At 39.7% G+C, this 25,031-nt stretch overlaps 1 protein-coding gene across 4 annotated transcripts in view; it reads right to left on the minus strand.

The window, feature by feature from the left end:
• Positions 1-25,031, minus strand: part of kcnip4a (potassium voltage-gated channel interacting protein 4a) — a 142,587-nt gene that overhangs the window by 111,705 nt on the left and 5,851 nt on the right. The window contains exons 2-3 of one of the 4 annotated variants that reach the window (XM_028564491.1): positions 17,468-17,623; positions 16,467-16,618 (exon numbers count right to left, since the gene is read on the minus strand). The exons of 1 other annotated variant lie outside the window; for it this stretch is intronic. In XM_028564491.1, the coding sequence (XP_028420292.1) occupies positions 16,467-16,605 (139 nt within the window). In that variant the 5' untranslated portion in view covers positions 16,606-16,618; positions 17,468-17,623. Of the gene's footprint in view, positions 1-16,466; positions 16,619-17,467; positions 17,624-25,031 lie in introns of those variants that run through there. 2 more of the 4 variants (XM_028564492.1, XM_028564495.1) reach the window with 2 other exon arrangements.

Here is a 25,031-nt window from a genome sequence, read left to right on the forward strand (position 1 = left end):
CTGGTGATACTCTAGCAGGGTCATTAAAGCAGCTCTTCAGCTCTGGCTCGGAACCAAATACAGCTCTGCCTACATTTGTTAGCAGAGCAGGTAACCCGTCTACATTATAATGGGAGGTTAATGCATGGGGCCCCTGGAGCTTGATAATGCATGCAGGTGACCTGACTGAGAACATCACCGATAGTGATGCTAATGCTTGAAAGTGTTTCACACAATAGAGAGCAGTGTTTAGTATTGTTGAGCACTCTTTAACAGATGGTGTCTTGCTAGCACTTAAAGAAGTTCCAGAGAACAATGGATGCAGCTTTATTCTTGAAGGAACTAAGTGCTGGTGAAATCATTCTACTTTTCGTGATCTACATATATTGGTGTATGTCCCAAGTCGCTAGAGCACATTTCATCCACCAGGAACTCCACATTATAAACTTCCACATTATAAAACAATTAGGGGGCAGACAAAGCAAAAGTTATTTATGGAATGCAAATTGACAGGACCGAAACAAAGTTTGTGAGCGAGTCCACTAGAGCTGAAACAATTAGTCAATTAATCCATTAGTTGATCTTGGAAAATATTGTTTATAATCGATTAATCGTTTCAGCCATATTATAAGCTGAAATGCCAACCATTCTCTTGTTCTAGCTTTTCAAATTTGCAGATTTGACGGGTTCTCTTTGTCATTTATGATAGTTGCCTTAAAATCTATGAGTTTTGGACTGTTGTTCCGATGAACCAGTCCATTTGAGTGTCACCACTGACTCAGACATTTTTCACGACTATAGAACGACTTTTAGACCAAAAACTTAAGCCCGTTGCTGCATGTCATCCCCCATCTCTCTCCCACCTTTCCTGTCTATCCACTGTCACTCTGAAATGAAGGGAGAAAAGCCCCCAAAAAATAATCCTAAAAAAAAAAAAAAAAAAAAAAAAAAAAAAAAAAAAAAAAAAAAAATCACACTTGAGTCAAATGTTTCAACCATCACCTTGGTTGTACGGACATTCAAACCTGTATTTTGACTTATCTCAATTCAATGATAGTGCCCATAATTCAAGTTTTTGTGTGCATGTAAATTTAAATGGGAAAGTCATTAAAAGTTGAGCTAACCAAGGAAATACGCAAGCAAGTTTGACTGCTATTTGGTTCTTCCTAATGGCCCTGTTTAACTGATACATTTATTGAGTGTGCAATATTGATTCAGTTTCCTTTATTGTTTTAAATTTAATTTGATCCATTTTCTCATCAAGTAAACAAGCTTTAACAGTGAAGGAAGGAAAGGGAGTTCATAACAGCAGCACAGAGGAAGGACACTGGATCAGAATGAGAATGAGGCTTCCAAATAAGACGGAGAGATAAGAGTAAAAGCTTCCTAGAGTGCTAAGACGATTAATGTCATCTTCTTGGTAGCAGATTTTGCCAATCTACCTTAGATTTTGAGGGCATTTGGGGATTTATTGTAACATTTACATCTGCCTGATTATATTTCTCACACTGAAGGGTGGTTAAAAACAGAAAAGAGAGAATGATAAAAAGGAAAGAAGTCAGAAATCACAGTATACTGTATCTGAGTGATGAACACATCACGCTCAGACAGTAATGAACTCCTGCTGCTCACCTCATCACTCAGTTTGATTGACTGAGGGGTCAGCGTTTGTCAGTCCCCCATATTTACTGTTCCTCGGGCCACCCATGTCTTTAAATATGATGGCACACTAACATCATGAATCTTAACCTATATTCTGGGAGGCGACTGAATGGGGGAAAGGGGGAACGTATGGCACCAGGGAAATGTAGATGGCATTTCAATAACGTTTTTTTTTTTTTTTTTTTTTTTTTTTGTAGAGTCCCGCTTCTATACAAAATAGATTTGGTCCAATATTGAATGTTAAGGTAATGATTCAGAACAGCAGCTTTTTTGTTTCTTCTCTGAGCAAGACAATTTCAGTTACGACGACATATTGGCTGAATATATATAATTATTTTCATGTCAAATGGGACAGATTTTCAAGAGTATAATTCATTTCTCTCATTTAGTAAAATACTAAATTAGTAAACAAAACTTCCATTTAGTGGAATCTTTGTTTATTTCAAGAATTAATTCATAGCAACTAGAAATATTGTTTTGGGAATTATCATAAGCCAAAACAACAAAATTCAGACATAAGCCGGAGGATAACATAATGTATTGCAGAATCCTTTCAGTGTCACAAAGATTCATGGCATGTCTGACCGACTCCTGAATCTGGCTTGAGAGTTACAAGATATTGACACAAAAACATGTATTTGTTTTTCCCCCAATACTGACAATACATTGTGATACATGAGCTCCATAATTTTCATTCCTAGCCTGCAAATCCTCGAAATTGATAGTATGAAATTAGATGCAAATCTTGGGTTTTGAATAAAATCACACATTTTCTAGGGCATCAATCTTGATATGCTGGCCAGGCACTCTGCATGCAGATCAGTTGCATCAAACACCTTCTCCTCAGAGAACCACAAATGTCTCATTATCTTAAGATTTGAGTGCTGGTTTTAAATATTGTTACTTTGATACATTTTCAAATCAAACTCTAGTTGTATATGGTAATCATCGGGGAGTTGGTTATGTAAATCTTACTGAGTAGAAGCCAATCGACCTTTCCTCAATCTCTCAGGAGCAGTGAAAGTGAGGCTAAGCAGAGCCAATAAGGGGGTAGAGTCCTTGTTAACATGCTAATAAAAGCCAGTAAAGACCAAGATTTATATCATCTCAAGCAGAGCCAGGTAAATGTTGTCTATTTATTTGACCCCCCCCCTCTTGTAAAGTCCTTAAAAACAGATTTCCTCACAAAACCTGTGGATAGAGTGTGAACATTAATCCTAACACACTAAATCATTAACAATAGTGTGCTGGAGCAAATTCACCAAGGCCACCTTTGGTTGGCTCACCAATAATGTGGCAGAGGCAGCCCGGAGCTTTGATGGAGAGGAGAAACAATATGAGGCGGGAGATTGGGTTTACTGCTGTGTGGCTGCTTTTTGTTTCCTGATTAACAGCTAACACACAAAGATCCACTAACTGCCATTGTTATGGACCATGCAGAGACAGTATCAACTGAGGGAGCACTTAAAACAGACGTGAAGGCAGAATTACAAAGCAGAACATAGATCCAAGACTCAACAAGACTGAACCCTGTCTGACAGGACAAGTCAGGGTCCACAACAGCTGCAGTATATGATGCTCTCTCAATTCACAATTTTAACAAGATTAGGAGTCTACTGCAGGGGCGTTTCTAGGACTTGAGTAGATTCGTAGCTTAGCCTGATTTTGCAGGGGGTCTGGGGGTCCACCCCACGAAAATTTTGAGCATTAAACACTTCATTTCCTGCATTCTGGTGAATTTGTATGCACCTATTTCTACCTTTTTCTGAATCAATATGCTGCAAATATCTTTATGTAAAGGCAAACTCCATTATACAAGTATAAATACATAATGGAAAATATTGCAGTAAGGCTCTTTCAACTATTCTCCTTTGAAATCGACTTTTCTAATTATATCAGTCAGCACATGTAGCCTATAGGCATCATTTACTCTTCCTTCCTCTTTTGCATCTTTTCTTGTGGAAGTAACTTCCTTAAATGTGCATATGACAATTATTCACCTCAATTTAATTTATTAATAAACCCCTGGACTGTAATATTTCAGATGTGTTTGAGCAAGATTTCTGCTCATGTCCAAAACGTTTTGCAAATTCAAAATAAAACTCATCCCATCTGTGTTCTGAGATTTTGGAGGAGTCGTATATTATAAAATAAAGTTATAATAGGCTATTACAAGAATAAAGTCACAATATTTCAGAACATAATATACCTGCACCATAGTCTGCTGTGCATTACATGATTGCTCTGCTGATACGGTAGATCTCAGACCTTCTGACAGACAGAGCCCCGTTTGAGACTCTGGTCCCTGAATGAGACAAAGTTTAGGGAAGAGGCTGTACGCTGCTCTACGTCGGAGGTGGAAAACCGAAACTACGGCAGAAATACACGGAGCTCAAACGCATCACATCTGCCGCAGCATCTCCACAGCAGAGCGCCTCCATTATAAACCTGAAGCTGCACAGCTTTTTCCAGCAAGAGTTGACACTAAGCAACGCACAGGTCTGCTTCAGAGCTTCGTGTGTTTGAGTCTGAAGTTGCCATAGGCTACCGACAGCAAAGAAACTTATTCTATAGGCTAGATTATTTTTAAGACCTACAGTATGTCTATTTTAACAGGCTGTATACAGTATATGCAAAGCCAAAGCACAATGAAATAAGGCAACTTACGATTTTGGAGGTTTACATAGGCTATTGTCCGGTTTCATATTTGTCAGTCAACTTTTACATACAATACATTCGGGGCTACACTCAAAACATTCGGGGCTGAAGCCCTGGCAAAAATCAGCTGATGCTGCGTCTGGTCTACGGTCATGTTAGAGGCTTTGTTAGGCTGTAAACATAGCCACGCTTTGAGCTAAATGCTAACATCGACAATGCTAACATATGGATGTTTAGCGGTAATGTTTGGCTTAATCACTAACTCTGACCTTCTGGTGGTTCTTGTAGAAAACTCAAAAAAGGATTCATCCTCTGGGCAATATGGATGTATGTACAAAATGAAATGGCAATCCATCGAGTAGCTGTCAAGTCATTAAACTAAAATGTCAACCTGCAGGAAAAGTCGTTTGTACGATTCATTCTCTGAGGACAGTGAATGTCTGTACAAAGTTTTATGACAATCTATGCCATAGCGGAGATATATTTTAGTCCAGACAGAGGTAGAGGAGCGTCCGTCCAAGAGATATTGAGTCAATTTAAAAATGTGAATACTATCAAAAATGTGATGAATGCATCAAAAGGTGGATTTATTTAAGTTATAAATACAACATCATTGCATTTACAAAAAAGTCTACATGTGCTTGAACAATTGCTTAGGATCAAAGAGAGAGAAAAAGCTAATTGACCTATTTAATTGGAGATCCTTCTAATAGGGAGAAGGTACCTTAAGGGGATGAATAGGGTTCTTTTATATCTCAGAACCTTTTAAATCATTTTTATTACAGAACACAAGATGCTAATTAATTCTAAAGGATTACATCAGCAGTATTTGTGCTCCGCTGATGTAAATATTCTAACTTCATTTACAGTGACTAACAGCCATGTTGAACTCAGGTCCTAGCATACAGAAACTATTTTACAGTCTGCGTAACATTCAAAATGGCATGTGTAAGAGAAATATGTTCCACATTATTACAGTAATCAAATGGGAGGCCTGCTACAGGATGTACAGTAGGTGCAACATTAAATAACCTTCCTTGCTCAATATTTAAATCACAATTGCCATTACATCACAAGTGAAGTCATTCAGAGTCCCCAGGGAACAATTAGGATTTGGCGTATGGTCGCCTGTATTATTAACCAGCCCAGAGCAAAAAACACACTGGGCAAAGCACCAACCTCCCACTACTGTGGGAGAATTACCTTACTCTGCACCACAAGCTGGAACTTTTCTCCCTGAAAAACTTTAATTTACTTACTCTGCAGCTACACATGAATATTTTTAACACTAGGGGGGAAAAACACTATTCTCTCTTGCAAAAAGCCATTTCCTGAATGACTGCCTTGAAGATGAGAAAATAAAACAACTTAGTCGCTGCCATGGGAATAGGCAAATTATACCCACCACCATGCAGTGCAAATGATCATTACCACTGTAATTATTGGAAGGCCATCAAGTTTGAAATTCATCAGTAGAAGTGGACTGCCAGTAAGCACTCCTAGAAGTACGAGGAAATACATCACAAGGGGATTATGTGGCTGGCTAATGTCCTCTGTTTTACAAAAAGGTCCCATTCCCTCAACTAGTGGTTCATGGAAAAAGAGTCCATGTTTCTTTGTAAACAAGCACTGTTTGCATGAGTTTTAATGTATGAATGATATAGTAAATGTTACTAAATCTATTTGATGTTCTAACAGTCATTTTAATAATTTAAATACTTTAGAGACTTAACATTTTGCACCAATCCAGGCCTGTACACTCCAGTCTGAGTGTAATGAACTAGCACAATTCCTCCAAAATAGGTGCTGTTACTTAGGCAGTTCCATAATGTCAAACAAACACACAGCAAGGACTAATGCAGACAATTTATTCTGGAGAGTGACTCTGTTAGTGTTAAGACAGAGTTAACTGTCATAACAAAGTGTATATTGTGCCATGCTAAAAAGCTCTGCAGGCCAGCTGAGAGCCTTCTCTTTTCCATGACCTCATTTTCTTTGGTTTCTTGCAGGAGGCCTGGTGTGGTTTGTTGACCCAATTTCTGCGCAGTGCGCGTCTGCCGATAGACCGATACGCACAAACTACAACAGTTACTTAAGAAGGATAGGACTCGTCTACTGGGAGCACGGATACTCCTGGTTTTCCCCTTAAGTCACAACAAATTGTAGTGGTGCCTAGTGTTGTGCCTGAACGCGTTCATTGAACAATAGTTCATGAACTCGTTCATATTTTGGGTAAAAGTGAACTGAACGTACTGTATTACTGCCTGATGAACGTTACTGTGAACTCGTTCATTCTGGTGTCTGAACGACACGCTCTCTCAGTTTAACTTTGTTCAATAGGGTGCCAGATTTCTATAGAGCCTTCCAGGCGAAAACACGGCTAAAACACACCGTAAACAGGCCTTAATATGTAGCGGAAGAAACACCCAATCTGGCAACACCAGCCACCAGTGTCACACCATGTGTCATCAAAACAAAAAGCAGCATGGAGGCGACGAAGCAGCAAGGACGCTTCGTATGATCATTTAAACAAGTTTTATGACAAGGTCGGTGAGGATGGGACAAATCTTACATTTCTGTGCAAACTTTGCCCGCCGGCTTTCAAAAAGAAAATCCGCACTTCAGTCACATCCACAGCAAACCTGAAACGGCACATTGAACTGAAGCACCCGGCTAGCCTTTCAATTTTGAAAAATAACAGCTCGCAGCAACATATGGAAAAAAAGAACTATGAACTAGTTCATTTTTGGAACTGTGAACTTAGTTCAACATTTTGAAGTATGAACTATGAACTGAACTAGTTCATTTTAAAATTTGTGAACTGAACTTTGAACTAGTTCATGCCATTAGTGGAGCAGCAAATACAGAGGTTGCCCTTAATGTGTAGCTGCATGGGTAAGGAATTCCCAACCTTGTTCTCTGTCAAAGTAAGAAAACCCTAGAAGTGCCATTTAAAGCTATAGTGTATAGTTTCTGTCGCCCCCATGAGGAATTTTAAGTAATGACAACAAAACTGTCGGTGCACCATCCCCACCCCTCCTCCACGCAGTTGCTAGTATGCAAGGAGGACACGGAGGATTAAAAAAAAAAACATGGACTGTTCAGAAGAGACAATTATCTTCACTCAAGTTTCTGTGCGCGAAGTCGCCGGACGACATCATTTTCTAAACATAGCCATACTGAGAAATACAGAGTTGTTGTGTGGAGCTGAAAGCTTTGTAGCATCATTTGGCAATGGCTTGAATGTAACGGATTTTCATGAATATCAAAATGTTACACACTAAAGCTTTAAAAAGAATGTTTGGAATGCGGTAAATGCTAACAGGGAACTAACAAGACACCAATTCCCAGTTGTACAGTGAGAAAGGGCCCTTCACTATGACATAAAGATAAAGTGAGTAATTATCTGAGGTTGATCTTGGCGCAAGGCACTGGCTGGCGTTTCAAGGGAAACTGATCGAATGCATTTCAGTCAGACCAAAAACTATGCTGTACTTCCAAAACAGGAATCTGTATTGTTTGGAATTTTTAAATATTATTGCCAATACATACCATAATTTTCATACTAGTAACAAATCTTTTTTTTCTTTCAGCACCCTTCTAACTTGGGTAGTAATGTTAGTCGGTCTGCCATTTTGGTCCACACTGAAATATCTTAACTTTTGGATAGATTGCAAGGTAATTTTGTACACATTCATGGTTCCCAGAGGATTAAGTGTGTACTTCGGTGATACCGACTCTTGTGCCACTAGCAGGGAAAAATATCCCACTTATCCACTGCAATATTCACTGACTATTTATCTTAATGACTTTGTTGATCCCCTAAATTCCCCACTACTTGATGGATTGCAATGTAAGTTTTGCCCAGACATTCATGTTCCCCTCAGGATAAATTGTAATGTAACGGTTACAATTATTGCGATATTTTATGATCAATACCTGCACAACTAGGCCTAATGGCATTCCCATCAGCCTCAGCTAGACTATGTAACATGGTAATCTAACCCACATTTTCCACTGGTTGCGGAACTGCTGCGGAACGGCTCCGTGGTCCACCGTGTGTCACAGGAGCAGGTTTTTTTATTCTGTTGCAGCCTGCCAGATTCAAGCTGTAAAATAAAACTTTCTCTGGCATTTCGGACAGAGCTTCCACCTTCAGCCATCTGTCTCTATTCCTGTATGCGCACTGTCCCTATCGGTTCCGTCCACCGTTTCTCCTGCTAATTACTCTTCCCTTTCTCTCTCTCGACTTCTCCGTTGTCTCAAATGTCTCACTCCCCGTCTTCTATTCTTCACCTTCCACCATGTATCTGCTCACAGATGTTCCTCTTGGCTGCAGTAATCTGCATTGCTGCGCTAAAGAGGATGCTTCCACTTCCACAGTATCTAACCCTGCTCACTAATACACTCACAGGGGAATGACTGCAGGTTATTGGCACATTAAACTGTGAGAGTATTCAAATGGCAATAGCATTAAAACCCCCTCAAGGGCAGGACTCTCTCAAAAGACTTCCAGAATATGATTTGTATTTGAACTGCATTTCTGACTTTAAAAGTCTTCCATTTCACATTATAACAACTTGTGCTTTAATCTTTCCTGCTCAGTTTGTCAGCTCTTGCTATTTCTTTTCCCAATGAAGTCTAGCAACAGTGAACAATTCCATTAGTATCAGTGTGTACATCAGAGTGCAGGACAGATAGTCAGGAGATAATGTACACTCAGGCCAGCCTACCACATCTCTTCTATTACCTGGGTGGTATTTTGCCTTCCTAATGAGGTTGCAAAGTTACCATTACAGGTATTTAAACATTCACCTTCGTCCGAATATGAAGTGCAAAGCGATTTGTATTCTTGAAAAAAGAGCTGCGATTACAGCTTAGGCGAAGGTTAATAGAAAGCACACTCAACTGAGAGGATGTCAAGGTAAAACAAACTTATATTAACACTCTAAATCACGCTCTTGTAAAATGACTATCCTCATTTAAATACTGAATCAATATTATAGCCACCAGAAATAAGTTTTACTATAGTATGATGTATTGGTGCTCGTTTAACATCATGATCTCACTTAACAAAATTGTAAATGTCCAATATCTTCCTGCCATAAAACAGTTTTTAGCCACTATTTTAACATAAGCGAATACAGAGCACATTACAACTATGATAGCCAGCCAGACAGTTTAACTTTAACTTAACAACATTAACTTGAGCTATTCAAGTTTCTCTAAGCACCTTCACATTTGCCAACTGAGTTCCCTTTCATCCAAGAAGAATTGCACTTAATTTGGATTCCGATGCTTGTTAACCATGCTAACTGATTAGAAGAGAATAATCAATCTACCTTATCTTTTGAACATTACTAGTTTTGAACATTGCTAGTAATAACTATTTAAAGTCTATAACGGAAAAAGTGAGGAACTGCCAAGATTAACTGCTAGAGCAAACACACTCCTTTAAAAAATTTATTATTCAGTGAAATCTTTGCCAAAAACTCTCCAAACTGCACCAAAATTACCATTGGCTTACAAGATTGCATCACAAAATGGCATGTAAATGACCACAGCCTTATCATGCTGTCATTTGGGACCAATCTGCAGACACGTGCACTATTGGATGGCAGTTTCACTGGGATGCTCCCAGTAGAACCTCAATCCATTTTTGGTTTCTTTTCACAGTGGCAGGTTGATGCAGCCAACTGGGGCAGTGCCCACACCTTGAGCTATACTTGTCACTAACATGTCATTGGAAATGCTGCATTAAAGTAATGTTTAATAATAGATTGTGAAAAAGACATCCTAAGCCGGTCTGTTGTATTGCCTAGTAACGTAGGTTTTTAATAATAAGCAACAAAAACCTTGGCCATTGACATTTCCAATCTTTTTAATTGGGAACCCACTACACCAGCCCCAAAACACTGCTTTTTGACAATGCTTTCTTTAGATTTCCAGAGGTTTAAAGTTTAAATTTCTGTAGCTGGCCACTGCTGCTTAGGATACAGTTCTTTGAAAGATCCTTTTCTGCGTGTGTAAGGTTTTTTTTCCCCCACAGCGAGACCTATACAAAGCCAAGTGATTAGAAGCTAGCTAAAAAAACGGTATAGATTAGGCATGTAATGTGTTATTTTGATGAGGTGCATGTACATATGTTACAGGTTACTTTAAAATGGCTTTACTCAAGGCATTAATACATGCAGCAATCCCCTACTAGAATCGGTCAGAGATGCTTATCCTTCAGGTTGAACATTAAATACATCACACCTTTTCAGAAGCTATCTCATGGGGAGATATGAATGAATTTGCATGGTCTTTCAGGCCTGGCAATGAACCTTTGCCTGCTGCTTGGATGCTGCCTGACAAACCGGCGGGGGAGATAAATTAGACCGTGACAGGGACAGGTGTGTTAAAGTCGAGTGACACAGACACAAGAAAGTCACTTCTGCCCTGCGGCAGCCAAAGGCTTACGAGGTTTCACTGTACCGGTATCAATCAGGAGGGCCTATTTATAGCGGGCCCAGGCCGCTGCTAGAATACAAACACTTGACTGAAGTAGGTTACCGGCAAACGCCTGTATCACCAGCAGACAAGAGGACAAAGGAGGACGTGTGAGGAACAGAAGGAAACCAGGTGTAGAATAATATATGCAGAAGCAGTTGATGATTAATGACATTCACAACTTCACACCAACTTTTCCAAAACTAATGTTGTAGTCTATAGCTAGAATAGGAGCCCTTACAGCTCAATGGTGTCATTCCAACTCCATTTAATAGGAACAAAGTCACCTGGAAGACACTTTGCTGTTGATCATCAGATTTCTTAGCTGCAAGTAATTTCTATTTTCCATCAATTTTAGTTTTAATCAATTGTTTTGTCTACAATATTCGAGGAAATAGAGAAAATGTCCCCCGCAAGAGCAAAGGTGACATATTACACTGTCCAAAACCCAAAGATAATTAACTAAGACAACAATCTCACTACAAGGTCCATTTAGTAGCTGTTCTAGAGCTTTCAAATCCATAGCATGATCTTTATCGGCATATGCTCAGTTGTCATGGAACTGTTTTATGGTTTGGGTTTTTTTTTTTTCGAACTAAAGCAGTCCATATGCTCACATGTGGCTTTCTCTCAGAAACATAGAGTTACCAAGTCTGTGGAAAAACACCTGCATGGGGCAACCAATGCATATTTAACAATGTGTAGAATGAGTTCCTGGTATAGCCTTTAACAAGGACCAGGCTTGGTTACAGCGATGACCGGCGCACAGTCACAGCCCGGCATCTCAGTTAGCTGTATCCAATTGACAGGATGGAGTGCGAGTGTTGTCTGTCAACAGGCTACTTTAGGGTGTTTTACAAACATCATGGTTTGCTGGGGTCGCCTATTCTCGGACTAATCCCTGGCTGTTAGCTGCTAATCCCTGTTCATCAACAGAGGGGTGTGGGTCATAGCCATGTCTGAGAAAGAGAACGCCAGGCTCACTGTGGTGTGACATAATGGAGAGTGCTTCTCAAATCATTTGTCCTTCGTCTGGGTGATATTTGAGCCATTTATAGAATTGTTAGCCAGAGTATTATGCATCGCACAATGACCAGCAGAAAGCTTTTCTGCTGTTCCACAAAGCACAAAGCAGTGATGATTATAAACTTATTTTCTAAAATTAAAAAAACATGAATTTGAATACATAGTAAAATGCACTAATGGCCAGACATGACGCATCTCTGAAGTGTAATACAAAAACCATTGTATCCAACAGGATAGAACTAACCTGCTATTAGAGCCGAGGCTCTGCAGGTGAAATATATGCAAGCTCATAAGTATGCAAAGATGTTAAACACGCTGGCCACTGCATTTCAACAAATTTGCTCTCGTCATCTCTGAGAGCATTAGCTGTACAACCTGCAATATTTTCTCTCTGGCCATCCCCTGTACTAGCTAATGCTATGAAAAAAAGATTAATGTCAGGGTAAGGTATCACTGTTGGAGCTTTTCCCCGCATTCTCCAGCAACCATGTTCACAACATTGAATCAAACGAATGACAACAGTAGGACACGTCTGCATCTCAGCCAGACAGCAGTCCCTGGGCAATCACTCCACTTCCCCTCTTCTCCGAGCAGAGAGGCTGCATTCTGCCTCAACTTCCCCTCTAATCCATCACTGCCTTTTCCTATTTCCACCTTAGATCTACAGAGGCCTGCACTCTTGACCAAGTGGGAAAATAGATTAAAATGAAAAGCAAGTTGCTCTATTGAAAGCAGACATATGACCTAAAACTATTGGCCATATTATTATTTATTTTTATTAAGAAAATCCTGCCTCCTACACAATCACTGGAGAGAACGACACGCATCAAGGACACACACCCCAGGACACTCTTAATGAGGTTTAACATTTTCTCCAAATTAGAGAATAATGGAAACTGGTACATTTCTCAAGGTTTAAAAAGGTCCTTGTAGCAATGTTTCTCATCAGGTCGCACTGTTGGAAGCAGTTGTCACACTGCGAGCAAACTCTCAACAATTATTTGTCAATTCAGTGAGGGGAAGCGGTGGGATTTAGATGCAATGTTATCACAAATACATCATGATGTGTGTTGATTTTAAAAAGCCAGAGGTTGTAGTCTGACAACAAAAAATGGATTGAGGAACACATGCAACCTTGAATGTACAACTTCCTCACAAGGATTTATTACTGTTGACTTGGCCAAAACAGTACTGGAAGTAAATCAATTTCCATGCCATTTCTGACTCGGAAAGCCAGCCTCATAGTCGTAGAATTCTGCCCAGGTAAAGCTATGGAGAGTAGTGGGGCATCCAAGCGGATATATATAAGAAACTGGAAAACAGCATGTCCAGATTGCATGTCTAAAGCTACAGTATGTTGATCTGGCACATACTGTATCTGAGGAAGGTATAAGCCAGTGTGTAAAGGTGTACTGGGGGGCATTACATAGCACTGCACTGTAGATATTCCATTAAGCAATGTTTTGTTGGAATAAATGCATGTAGAATGAAATACCTACTTCTTCAACAGTAAAATAAACAAAGGAGACCAAGTAGTAAACTAATCAAATAGCTGTCGATCGTGTCATCTTCAGAAAATATAAGTGTTATTAATGTAACAAGAGAAAAATAGAACAAGTTGTCAAATCCTGCATGAGTGTTATTTGCTGCTAATGAACACTGATATAACTACACTATGTCTTGTTCAGTCAGGAAGCAGAATGTGAGGCGACCATATACACCTGTCATCATATTTTAGTATTGTGGCAAAGAGAAATATCTCAGCTATAGTGAGTGCATTTAGGGCCACTCATTTACTACTGCAGTGCAGACATTCACAGAATTTATGACAGTATCACTACCTAAGTGTTAAGAGGACACGTGATGTATTCGTTGGAAGGGGGGTGGGTGAGCTGTTAACAACTGCAGCAGCATTTACATTGTCATTTTTAAAATCGGTCTACAGGCTTAGTGTTGTTCTTTTGGTGTAATTCAGACCCTGCTGCAGCAAATTATATTGACATGTTCAGTGATATGTACTATGTAATATTGTCATAACCAAATAAAATGATCGACTTTAAATTATTTGACAAAATTGACACATTTGTACATCATTCAAGGCAGTGCTGATAAACTGCTCTGAATGCAGCAAACGGTGTGTTATGGTCATTTATTTATTCTGTAGCTTGCTGCCCTCTCCTGGCAGTAAACATGAGGTACAGCGATGGATTTCTACCAGAAATGTGTCTACAAAAATAAAGTACAGGTACAGTGTATTCTTACATCAAATTGCCATATCATTTAAATACATTGAAAATAAAACTCAACTTAAAAATGTAACAGTATGATACATAGGAACAGTAAAGTGGTGCTTTAGACCCCCACATTGAGTAAAAGCGTATTTTGTGTTACAACACTTACAACAAATGATCAACTGGTTACATTGTGGGACATACATACAGTACTGTATGCATTATTTCCCTCATAGAGACAGCAGGAAATTCTAACATGTTCTCTCAGAGCTGAAGCCTGACCCGTGGACACAACATGAGGCTTATGCATTTCTAGAATTACCTGCTTTAGTGAGCATGCTCATTTTCTGGAGATTGCTCCAACATCCGAAAGGAACCAACCTGGCAGGTTTATAGTGTGATAGCAAGCTGCGAGGTTATTCTGGGCAAGACAGGGAATAATATTACTAGCGTGTGGCGCCAGCTGATGACGAGGACACCTATGGACAAACATATGGTACTGTAGGAATGCAGGCTTCAAATCCAATGTAGCGGTTATATTATTATTACTGTGTAAATGTGTGCACTCTAATTCATGGTTTTCTTGATGTCTGTATTACATTCAGACATCAGAAAAAGAAAAATTTTATTGTAAAAAGTTTCTTTCTTAGTACCACTGTGTTCCTGTTTAGCCAACTCTAGCAAAAACCTAAGGTGGTTTAAAAAAAAAAAAAATGCCGCCTGCCCTGGGATGGAGGCTGCATTCTAATGAAACAGAGAAAGGATTGAAAGTTGAAACAAATGCTATGTCTAATTCAAATGTGTCTCACAGAAACACCTGGGTCCCTGTGTGGCTCCAGCTGTGGCCCCCAGCTCGCATGTTATGAGGAGGATATATTCAAATGATAACTGTGCAGGTGCACATGCACAAGCTAACACTCACATAAACGGGGAGAGGCCAAAGTACGAGAAGAGACTACACTGATTATGTGATCTAGAAACAGCACCTGCCCCTTGACACCAATCTAATCAATACCAAATGAGAAATGTTCTCTCTTCCTCTAAGAAAAGGTGAATATGCATAATCTCGCTTCTCTTATTCATGAAAAGCAGCCGTTTGAGTCCTTCTGTTGTTGTTTTTCCCCTGCAGAAAAATCTTCACTGCAGATGTTATTTAGTCCCTACGGCAACATCCATGATTGTTGAATAGCATCCTAAATCATACCCAAAACACAAGCCATTTATCTGACAAGCCACACCAATGCAGAACACCTGCCAATTACAAAAAGCTCCAGATTTTATGGTAATGCTTGACATATCACCGAGCTATAAAACAATGATGGCAACTGAGCAAGTGTCACTAATAAACAGCAACAATCAAAGTAGATGAGGAAAGAAACTGCAATCTCCTAACTTTTACTGCAGCCAAATAAACAGTCAAGATATAACAAAAAACTGAAGAAAAATGAAGTGCATACATCTCTAAGCAATACAGAAAAAGACAAATTCCCATTTTCATGATCCAAAACACATCTGTGCCTACAGTTTGTGCATAAATACCAAATTGAATAACAAATCATTTCACACAAAAAAAGGCCATTAGACATGCTTCTTTTCAACATCAAATCAATTTCTCAAATCTGCAATTCACAATAAGGTTCTTTTAGGACAAAAATGCATTTAAATAATTTCTTTATTTGAGGAAAGGGGGCTTAATAGCTCTCATGTATCTAAATGTGACGTAAAGGCCTTGGCCAAAGACAGCCAAGTGTTTCCCCTCTGTATTTTCCTGCCTGATATGTTGCCTGTCCCAGTGGCAAGAAAATGTAGCAATAATCCTATTTTATAAGGCTATATGGCCTTTGTGAATATATAACCCAAGCAGTAAGCAATACTGATCTAGATTTAAAGAGTTAATTTACTGGAGCTGTCTAAAGTGACTCGTGGTGCAATCCGTTCTGATCATTCACTTCAGGAATATCCTAAATTCTGGTGTTCCAATAAAGGTGAAAGGATAACTGAGCAATCCCACATTATGTGTTTTCAATGCTGTTGACAACCTGAAAAGTTTTTGGACATTGAGTACATTCTGGACTCGGGTGCTTTTTCTAGTCAGAACTCAGGTTAACAGTACAGTTGATAAGTGTATAGTGTTACTGTTAAATCCAATCTCAAAAGTGTAATTAGATTCTTTTTTTTTTTTTAAAACAGTCTTTGAAGTGCACACTGTACTTACATTTCCAGGACTTAGTTCTCCAGTTTTGGTAACAGCTTTCTCTTGTTTGGGTAACTTGTTTGCTTATTGAGTGTGGTGTGTGCTATTTTCCACTTGTTTTTGTCATGCATTCTGTGATAAATAATGCTGGGAGTATGTGATAATTCATGACAGGCCTGACAGGATAGCTGCTATCTGTAGCCATAGATCAGCGTTTTTTGTACCTTTTTGTTTTGGGGAGGTCCAGGTGATGATGCGTCGCACCAGGCAGCAGTTGAGCAGGACTTTCTTGGAGAAGCCGCTGTCTTTACGGAAATTCTGCAGGTCGTCCCTCCACTGGGTCCTCTTGGTTGGCGTACACATGGCTGGAACCGCTCTATTTTTAAATATAGTGCGTTTATATTTATAATATAATATATATAATATATATTTGAAAGGAGGTAACTTAAGTAAATTCTGTACAGATACAGACCTAATTATTTGGGTACTTCTAAAAAGGGCTGCGGGTTAACAGTAAATATAATTCTAAATTGTAAACACAGAGGTGATTATTATTAGCCTCATGATTCAAATGACAAACGCCTACCAGCCTTTAGTAAACATTCAAACACACAAATACAGCCACTGCAGCAGGCACAACAAAGCAAGCCAAGTTTAAGGCAATACACCTGAGAACCTATGCTAATTTTCTATGTTTTTGCCCCCAGGTATGTATGGCCATAATAAAATGCAACATGCGACATTTCAGCGTGCCCTTTTGGAGCCGGCTAATGCTTGTTTCATGTTTCCTGGGCTGTTTCAAGGAGGACATTTTTCCAGCTATTTCAGGACTAGTGGTAGTAAAAGCAAATATACCAAGTAAATTGCAATGATTGCCTACAATGTGACTCATACTAATGCATTTTCAAATTAAACCAGCAAACATCCTGATTGTCTCCAGATAACCATTCTAGAGTAAAAGCAAACTTTTATGACATTACTAAATGAAACATAACCTAGCGATACTCTACCTCTTTTAGCTCTACGATTAAAGAGCCCCCCCTCTTCCCCCAGGAGGTTCCATTTCAAGAGCAAAAGTTTCAAACCTCAACAGATCATCAGCTGCTCTGACAGCAGGGCTTTTGGTTTGCTCTCAGATGGCAAATTTATATCCTTCAGGGCACAGAATTTGAGGTCCAGTGCGAGGGCTAACTGCTATCAATTGTCCCTCTGAGCAGAATCTTACCTTGCAGGATAAAACACAATGTGCACGCTCTCTCTGCTTCCTCAGGCTGCAAGTGATCCTCAGGTTTCACACAAGCACTTTCCCTTTCCTGAGCTGATCAACAGAGTGTGAAAGGGAGTGGGAGGAGGAGGATGAGGTGGATGAGCAAGGACCTCTCTGTGAAGCAGAGAGAGTGAATAAGTAAGAGAGCACTGCTGGAAGACACTATGGATTGTGCTTCAAGTTAGAGGACCATGTGTGTGTTTTTATTGAAGTATCAGAGGAAGGGGGGATAGTCAAAGATGCTGGTTGCTCTGCATTTACGGTGGATCCCTTTGACCGTGCTCCTTGAGCCTCTTTAAAAGCATGAAAGCCATCAACACACAAACATATCGATTTGAGGTATCCGCGTGTATGTCTACGCTGTATACAGCAGACGGCAGTCTGCCACGTCACAGCGTAAACATACACGCCACTTTATAAAGCCACGTGGCGTGTTATCACGAGGCTACGTGTTATCACGAGGCTACGGTTGGGTTTAGGAAAACGTCACACGCAGGTTGGGTTTAGGAAAAGCACAAACGTGGAACGGAAACGTTAGACGCGGGGAACGATCCCCGCTCGCCTGGGTGAAAGTGCTGTGTTTAACCCATCCTCCACACCAACCAAGCTCGTAAGGAGGCGATCTCTGCAATTAAAATGGCTGTCAAGTGTGTGATGAAAATAAAATTAAAAAAAATAAATAAATAAAAGATTAATAAAATGTTATTGTCGATCAGAGCTCGGAGGATTTCCCCCCCGAATCGAATGGATTTTAGAATGCCAACACACACACACAAAACGGAAGGTAAGGGACACCTCCGGCGGCACCGGAACAGTCCTTAAATGACACGTTGTCGACATAGACTAGTGTGGCAGATCAGTCTAACTGGAGGGCATATTTATGTATTTTAGAACTCCTTTCAAAACTCTGTACTTGTAGGTGTTTTAGAGCTTGAATACTTTGCCCCAAATATTTTGAATAATTTCTATTCAAGAATCCGTTGCAGCTCGTTATTCAGGACCACTCTGTCAATTACTGATCAACTTCAATAGTGGGTACAGTGGACTTTTGAGTCAACCCCAGGATGCCCAAGAGTTTATGCTACAATCAATATTTTGATAATAACAATCAATTGAATGACTCCATGTATGTGAAAGGGTTCACTCATCGTAACGGACCCGCAGCGAATTATCACCCAACTTTGCAGTTCCCGTCATTTCAGCACAATGTTTTGGTTTAATGTCATCACCATGTACTCTCCAGCCGTTTTCAGCTAAAATCTCTGAAAAACCCAATGTACACTACTTGTCCAGCACTAAACAGAAAGACAGACAAAGTTAGCGACAAGCTGCTGAACATAGTGGAGCATTTACTATAGCAGAAAAGAAAGACCCAGATAGAGGCCACATCACAGCTAAAAGAAGAGTAAATATTGCACTTAAATTCATTAAATGAATGCTCATCTTACTCCATATGCTGGATGTGGATGTGTTTACAGCTAGTTATGCTTTCCTCCAGTGGCCAAAACATCAATTAGTGCAGGTGGAATGTATCTGGAAGAGCTCTGTACTAATGCATTAGAACTTAATTAAATCAACTAAGTAAAATACCAGAAATACCAGTGAAATAGGTTCAAGGCCAGGAATAATCCAACATTAGGAACATCACATGAAACCCAAGTCTTCCATGGCAGTGTGTTTTAACTGTACTTACTGTATTTAAGTCCATGGAGCTGATTTGAATGACACGACTGACTATTTCTGAACCTGTAATATCCCAGTTACAAGTTATACAGCCTCTTTAGATGTCAGGTAAAGGAACATGGTAAGTTCAAGTTTTTTGTAACACCCTATAGTTTTACAGTTATTCAAGCACGTTGCAGCACAAAACTCAAAACTATTTAAACAGAATGCAAATCTGAATGTTTGAGCGTTGAATAAGTCTTCCCATCCAATCACTCTCAGTTACGATTATCTCTCCAACTCAAGCCCATCCATGACAAATTGCTGAAATACAATCCACATACATTAGCTGCTGCACCTCTGCCGTTAGTGGTTGGAGACATACGATTCCTCGCGCACTAATACAGACACCTATCGATTACGTCAGAAACAATTAGCTGTAGCCTAATGTATTCTGAAATCAATTCAGACAGCCAGCTCATGTGGAAGGGATTTAGAGTTGTATCATATTATATTTTATATTAATGTATAAGTAGAGAGCAAGTATTTGGCATCAATGCTCTGACCTTGCCACTCCCTGAAAACATACACCAAGTTCATCAATACTAAATTTCCCCTCCAAAAACTTCATTGGAAGACTACTGTGCGTAGGGACGGGCAATAACCTTGTTGTCATCCAAGAACAAAACGCTATCAGATGAAGTGTAGTGTGATAGGCAGAGGATGTTTGCAAAACATATCCAGCCTTTACCACTCATAATACTCGAAGATGAGTTATATTTCACCACCGAGTCGCAGTGGAAAACAACCAAAAGAAAATTATGCTGAGCGACTAAGAAAGTAATTTACAATCAATACCGGTGCACCTTCCACACACAGATAAATGGCAGCAGCATACACACATAAATTAGCAGCCAGTATATACACAGGCAGGGTCACAGGGAACAGATACCACTGACCAATCATACACCAATGAAAGAGACCAAGGCATCTATGTACAATAGGCATCTTAGCGAGCTTTGGTGAAGTTTGGTAGAGTTGTTGTTGTTCAAGGTTGACAGCACAGACAGGAAAGCTCGTTTGAAGTGGCATTTGAGGCAGGAGCAGCAAGACACACAGCCCAAAACAGATTATAATTCTTAAACCCATCCTGAAGTGACGATACAACTGTTGGCAGGCAAGCCTGCTCATAACATTTTAGTTATCAACACCAGCAGTGGTACAACAGAGTTAAGAAATGCAACAAAGGGAGTATTGAATATTGACTTTTAGGTGTTGTGATATTGATTTAAGTGTGCTTGTGGATCTTAATTGTTTCTCTATTAAAAAGGCATCTAATGATTAAGTCAGAAGCCATTTGCTGATATGCATTGTAAAACAGTTAGGACCTCTAAGTTCTATTCTTGGGTAAGAAATGGTTGAGATTAGAACTGCTTTGGTTTGGACGGCTGCTATTCATCAAGAAAAAAAATATATAAAGAAATGCTGCTGAAAACAACTTCACATTGCATGCATTATTTCATCATGCAAACGTAAGCAAAGCAGTGTTTCCCATACATTGATTTATTTGTGGTGGCCCACCACAATATCAACATTGACCACAATTGATTTTCTACCTTTTTTCCTACTATTTAAAATGGGTAACAATTTATTTCACTGTAGAGCAGCGAGCAGCGCATTGATTGCCCCGCTGTCCCTCTCTCAAACACATCGACAACGACACAGTATGTGAAGAGCCCCTCATCTCCGTGCACACTCCGACTTCTTGACTGCAGTTCTGTATATCTATGGCGACGGTTTTCACAAGCTCACCCAGAACTCCCAAACTGCAAATAAGTCCGTTTCTCTCTGCCGTTGTTTTTCACTTTGAGCCTAACGTTAGCACTTGTTACAGCGACAAATATAAAGTCAGTTAAGTTAATTTTAACCAGTCCGGTTCTATGTGAAAAAACAACTGCATAGAGAAAGTCTTAACATACTTGCCAGAGTTTCCCCCAGAAAAGTTGTATAGCCTGGTGGCGAGTGACTTTTTTTCAAACGAGGGCCCGGAGACACAGCCTGATGGCAGCATTAATCTAGAGCCCAATAGTTTCTGTGATAAAAGAATCCCGGATGGAATCGCGAAATTGAGAATTTAAAAGCTCTAAGACAGATTCCATATGGCCTACATTAAGTCAGTGCCAAAATCTAACTGGAGATTTGAAAATATTGACTACATCTACGTTTCCAACCAAGCCGCCCCACTGCAACTGTAGTTTAAAAAAAGAGTCTTAAAAATACAGTAAAAAATAATTACCAGTGGCCTAGGCCTGATGGGGGGCAACTTAGGCCCGGCGGGCCACTAGGGACACCCTGCTTGCCGTTTAACCTATGTTTCAGGGTGCCACCATGCCAAACTTGTAATTTCATTAACAGAGGTTCAATGCAGTCAGATTCAGAACCAGTCAAACACCAATGCACCTGGCAGAACTTCTGATACATGTATGTTCCGTCTCTTTAGGCCTCCTGGGACTCTAGCCTTTTTGTCTCAGTTTTGCAGGTGATTTTGGAAAAGCTTAATGAATATTAACAACCCTGCTGTCTCAGTATAAAATGATGGAAGACACACATTAAAGACAACAGCCTCATTTGAACCAAGCCCTACATTTCCATAAAACCTTGCAAGGATAACGCAATAGCTCATTACAGAAGCCATTACCCGTAGCAAAGAAGGTTGCTGCCCAGCAGCATCAGCAACATAACATGAATTCAGCGCTTTCATTTTTTTGAATCATCTCCACCACATAAGTAAGTAGAGCTTACTATGCCTTTACTAATCAAGTGCAATGGTAATGCTCAGGGGTATAGCAATCGATTGGAGCATCCTATATGTCTACACATCTTTTGGAAATTAAATTTATTTAGCCCTACATGTAATCATTGTCAGAGGTTGTAATGGAATCTACTGTACATGGGCATCTGCCTGTTTTAATTCCTCTGTATGATAGGAAGCTAAGGTAGGATGAAAGTGGAAAATAAGCTAAATCTGTCCCTCCTATATTTATGTCTAGATAGAAGGAAAACCTTTGTTCTGTTGTATGTATGAGTTATATTCATTCTTTGCCATGATGCACACATTTTTTGTTGTAGTATACTCCTGTGTATTGCTATTGACAAGCAGGTTATATAAATAGGTCACATGCTACAATTACACTCTTTAGCATGAGGCGTTTGCAATAATAACTTCTTCACTTGAAATACACAGATTGTTCTGCCCTGCCAGTCTTTTTTTTGTCTGTTCTGTAGTACTGTCTTGTTGAAATAAATATGTAAATACAGTGTTCCAAAACAAAGACGTGAAACAATACAACTATTGCCTCATCCTAGTCCACACACACACACACACACACACACACACACACACACACACACACACACACACACACACACACACACACACACACACACACACACACACACACACACACACACACACACACAGTTGCAATAGGTTGAAATAGGTTGAAATAGGTTGAAATAGGTTGAAATAGGTTGAAATGAGCCTCTGCTTTCAATGCCATCTTTCCTTCCCAGCTCCAATGTCATGGTGGTCAGAAATCCTATGGTCCAGTGTTAGTCAGTCAGTTGGTAGTCACAGCAGGCCAGACAACAGACACACAGACTTCCCAATTTCTCACACACCCACAGTGACGCTGTCCTCCAAAGTGGCAGCTAAAATTAGCAGAATGCATGAGGGGAAACAGCCCTGCGGATTAAATAAACTGCAATGCAGTATTTAAAGATGGGAGATTTAGGCTGCATCTTGGCGAAGTCTCCGTATCTATCATTTCCTGGATCTATTTTCTTTTTGAAACACGAGAGCTTCATAATGGCGTCCTTGCGGAAACGGTGGCTGTTCACCTCTTGGCCTGGGTAATCTGATAGGAGGGAGCACATACTAGCCTTGAGAAAGACAAGATCAGTGTCAGATTTACAGAGGGAAAGGGGTCTATAACTTCTTTATATAACCTTACACTAAGATAAGTTTCTCTCCTAGTCTGGTTCTATGTAAGGAGTGCTGCAGCCCCAGAATGCAACTGGTTTATTCAAATTACAAGTATCAACAGCTTCAGTTGCGAAGGCCAATCGAAAGGCCACACAAGATAATGAAAAACGGGCTGTGATACTTCACCTAACAATCTTGTTGATAGAATTAGGTGTCAATCACAGCATTTGTTCATTATCATGCTTCAATTTTGCACCAGTATTAATTATTGCACAAATTAGGGTTCAGCACTTTTTAAATGGGTAATTGGCAAAGCTCTTGGGAGAAGGCAACTCAGCTTAATGAAAATGAATAGTGCGGCCAGTCCATCAGTTCACATTTCCCTGCGCTCTCACACTTGCTCTCTTCCGCTTGCTAAATTGACATTAATGTGGCATTATGGCCAATGTAGCAGCCAGTTATAGAGAAGAAAAGAAAAATAACAAAAAAAATATGAGAAATTCTCAACATAGCACATACTGCTAAGAGAAAGTTGTATGTATAAGACACTACACTAGCACACATCTTTGATTATACACGCTTTCAAACCTGACCCAAACCCACACACACCCCCCTCCAGAGACACACGTCGGACCTTTTACCACTTTCCTGCCCTCTGTGAGTGTTTGAGTCAATGTGTTGGGATGCCTCCATAAATTATTCAGCCGCAGCGCCTGCTATCTGAAGATAACTGGCTCTTTATCGGTCAGCGTGTACAGAGACACTGCGCTGGTGATTATACAAGCACCTAGAGGGATTTGGGGCACCTTCTGTGTAAGGATGCGTGTCATTGTGGCAGTGAAGCATACATTGGAATATAGCCTATCAGCAGGTTTATGTTGTAAGGTCACTTTCATTTTCTCTGGGGATGCTCTCATTTTCAGCTAGTCAAACACAAGGCTATTTTATTTTGCCACCGCATAACCAATGTGGGCTAAAGATCAGGAAAGTTACCTGACAGGCTTGTCCCAAGTAATGAGACAAAAAAGTAATCTACTACTGACAAGAAATCCAAAATTGTTTGCCAACTACTTCATGGGAGTCATAAAATATAAGCCACGCATTTTGTTGTTTTATCTTAACTTCCATGTTTATTAGTATCACTTTCAACAATCCAATTGCTTATCACAGGTTCTCCTTATTGACACATTAAATATTATTACCTGGTCTGCACTAAAGTATGTACAATATTTTGTTTAATCCAAAAAATAAAAAGCTGAATCTGACAAAGCAGCTAGAGCAGAAACAATTGGTATTCTATGAGTCAATCAACAATTAAATCATCTATTAATCATTTCAAGCAAAAATCCTAAAATTCACTGTGTCCAGCCTCTAAATTGTTAATATTTTGTTGACAGATTAATTTCTAATGGCAAAAGGCAGTTTCATTACCAACTATATCATCCTAACTTGCTCTGTGTGTTTTACAGGTACATTATGTAAGTCAATAATACAACAATAAATGACACAATAAACAGTGCAAAGACATCTGGCCGGCTTAAAGCTTAACGGCTGGATGACAATTCTGTGAAAAGCTTATTCTTTACTACAAGGCACCATTTGCTGTGTATAACCACTTGGTGTCAGCCTTGCACGTTGCATGGATGCTACGGCTACCGTACAGTAGTAGACATTCCTTCCATGATTCTCAAGGTTGACTGTTAGTTGACATAACATTGAAAAACCATCTACTGATAATGACTTAAGCCGTGGTAGATAAGCCTATTGACAATCATTGCTGTTCTATGCATACCGCTGTTATATTTCCAATCTATTTTCAGGTCTGCCCTAATTAACAGCATATGGCTCATGTCTGTATGCGTAACATGTCATATC

The sequence above is a fragment of the Perca flavescens genome, chromosome 19, assembly GCF_004354835.1.
Source record: "Perca flavescens isolate YP-PL-M2 chromosome 19, PFLA_1.0, whole genome shotgun sequence".
Lineage (NCBI taxonomy): Eukaryota > Metazoa > Chordata > Actinopteri > Perciformes > Percidae > Perca > Perca flavescens.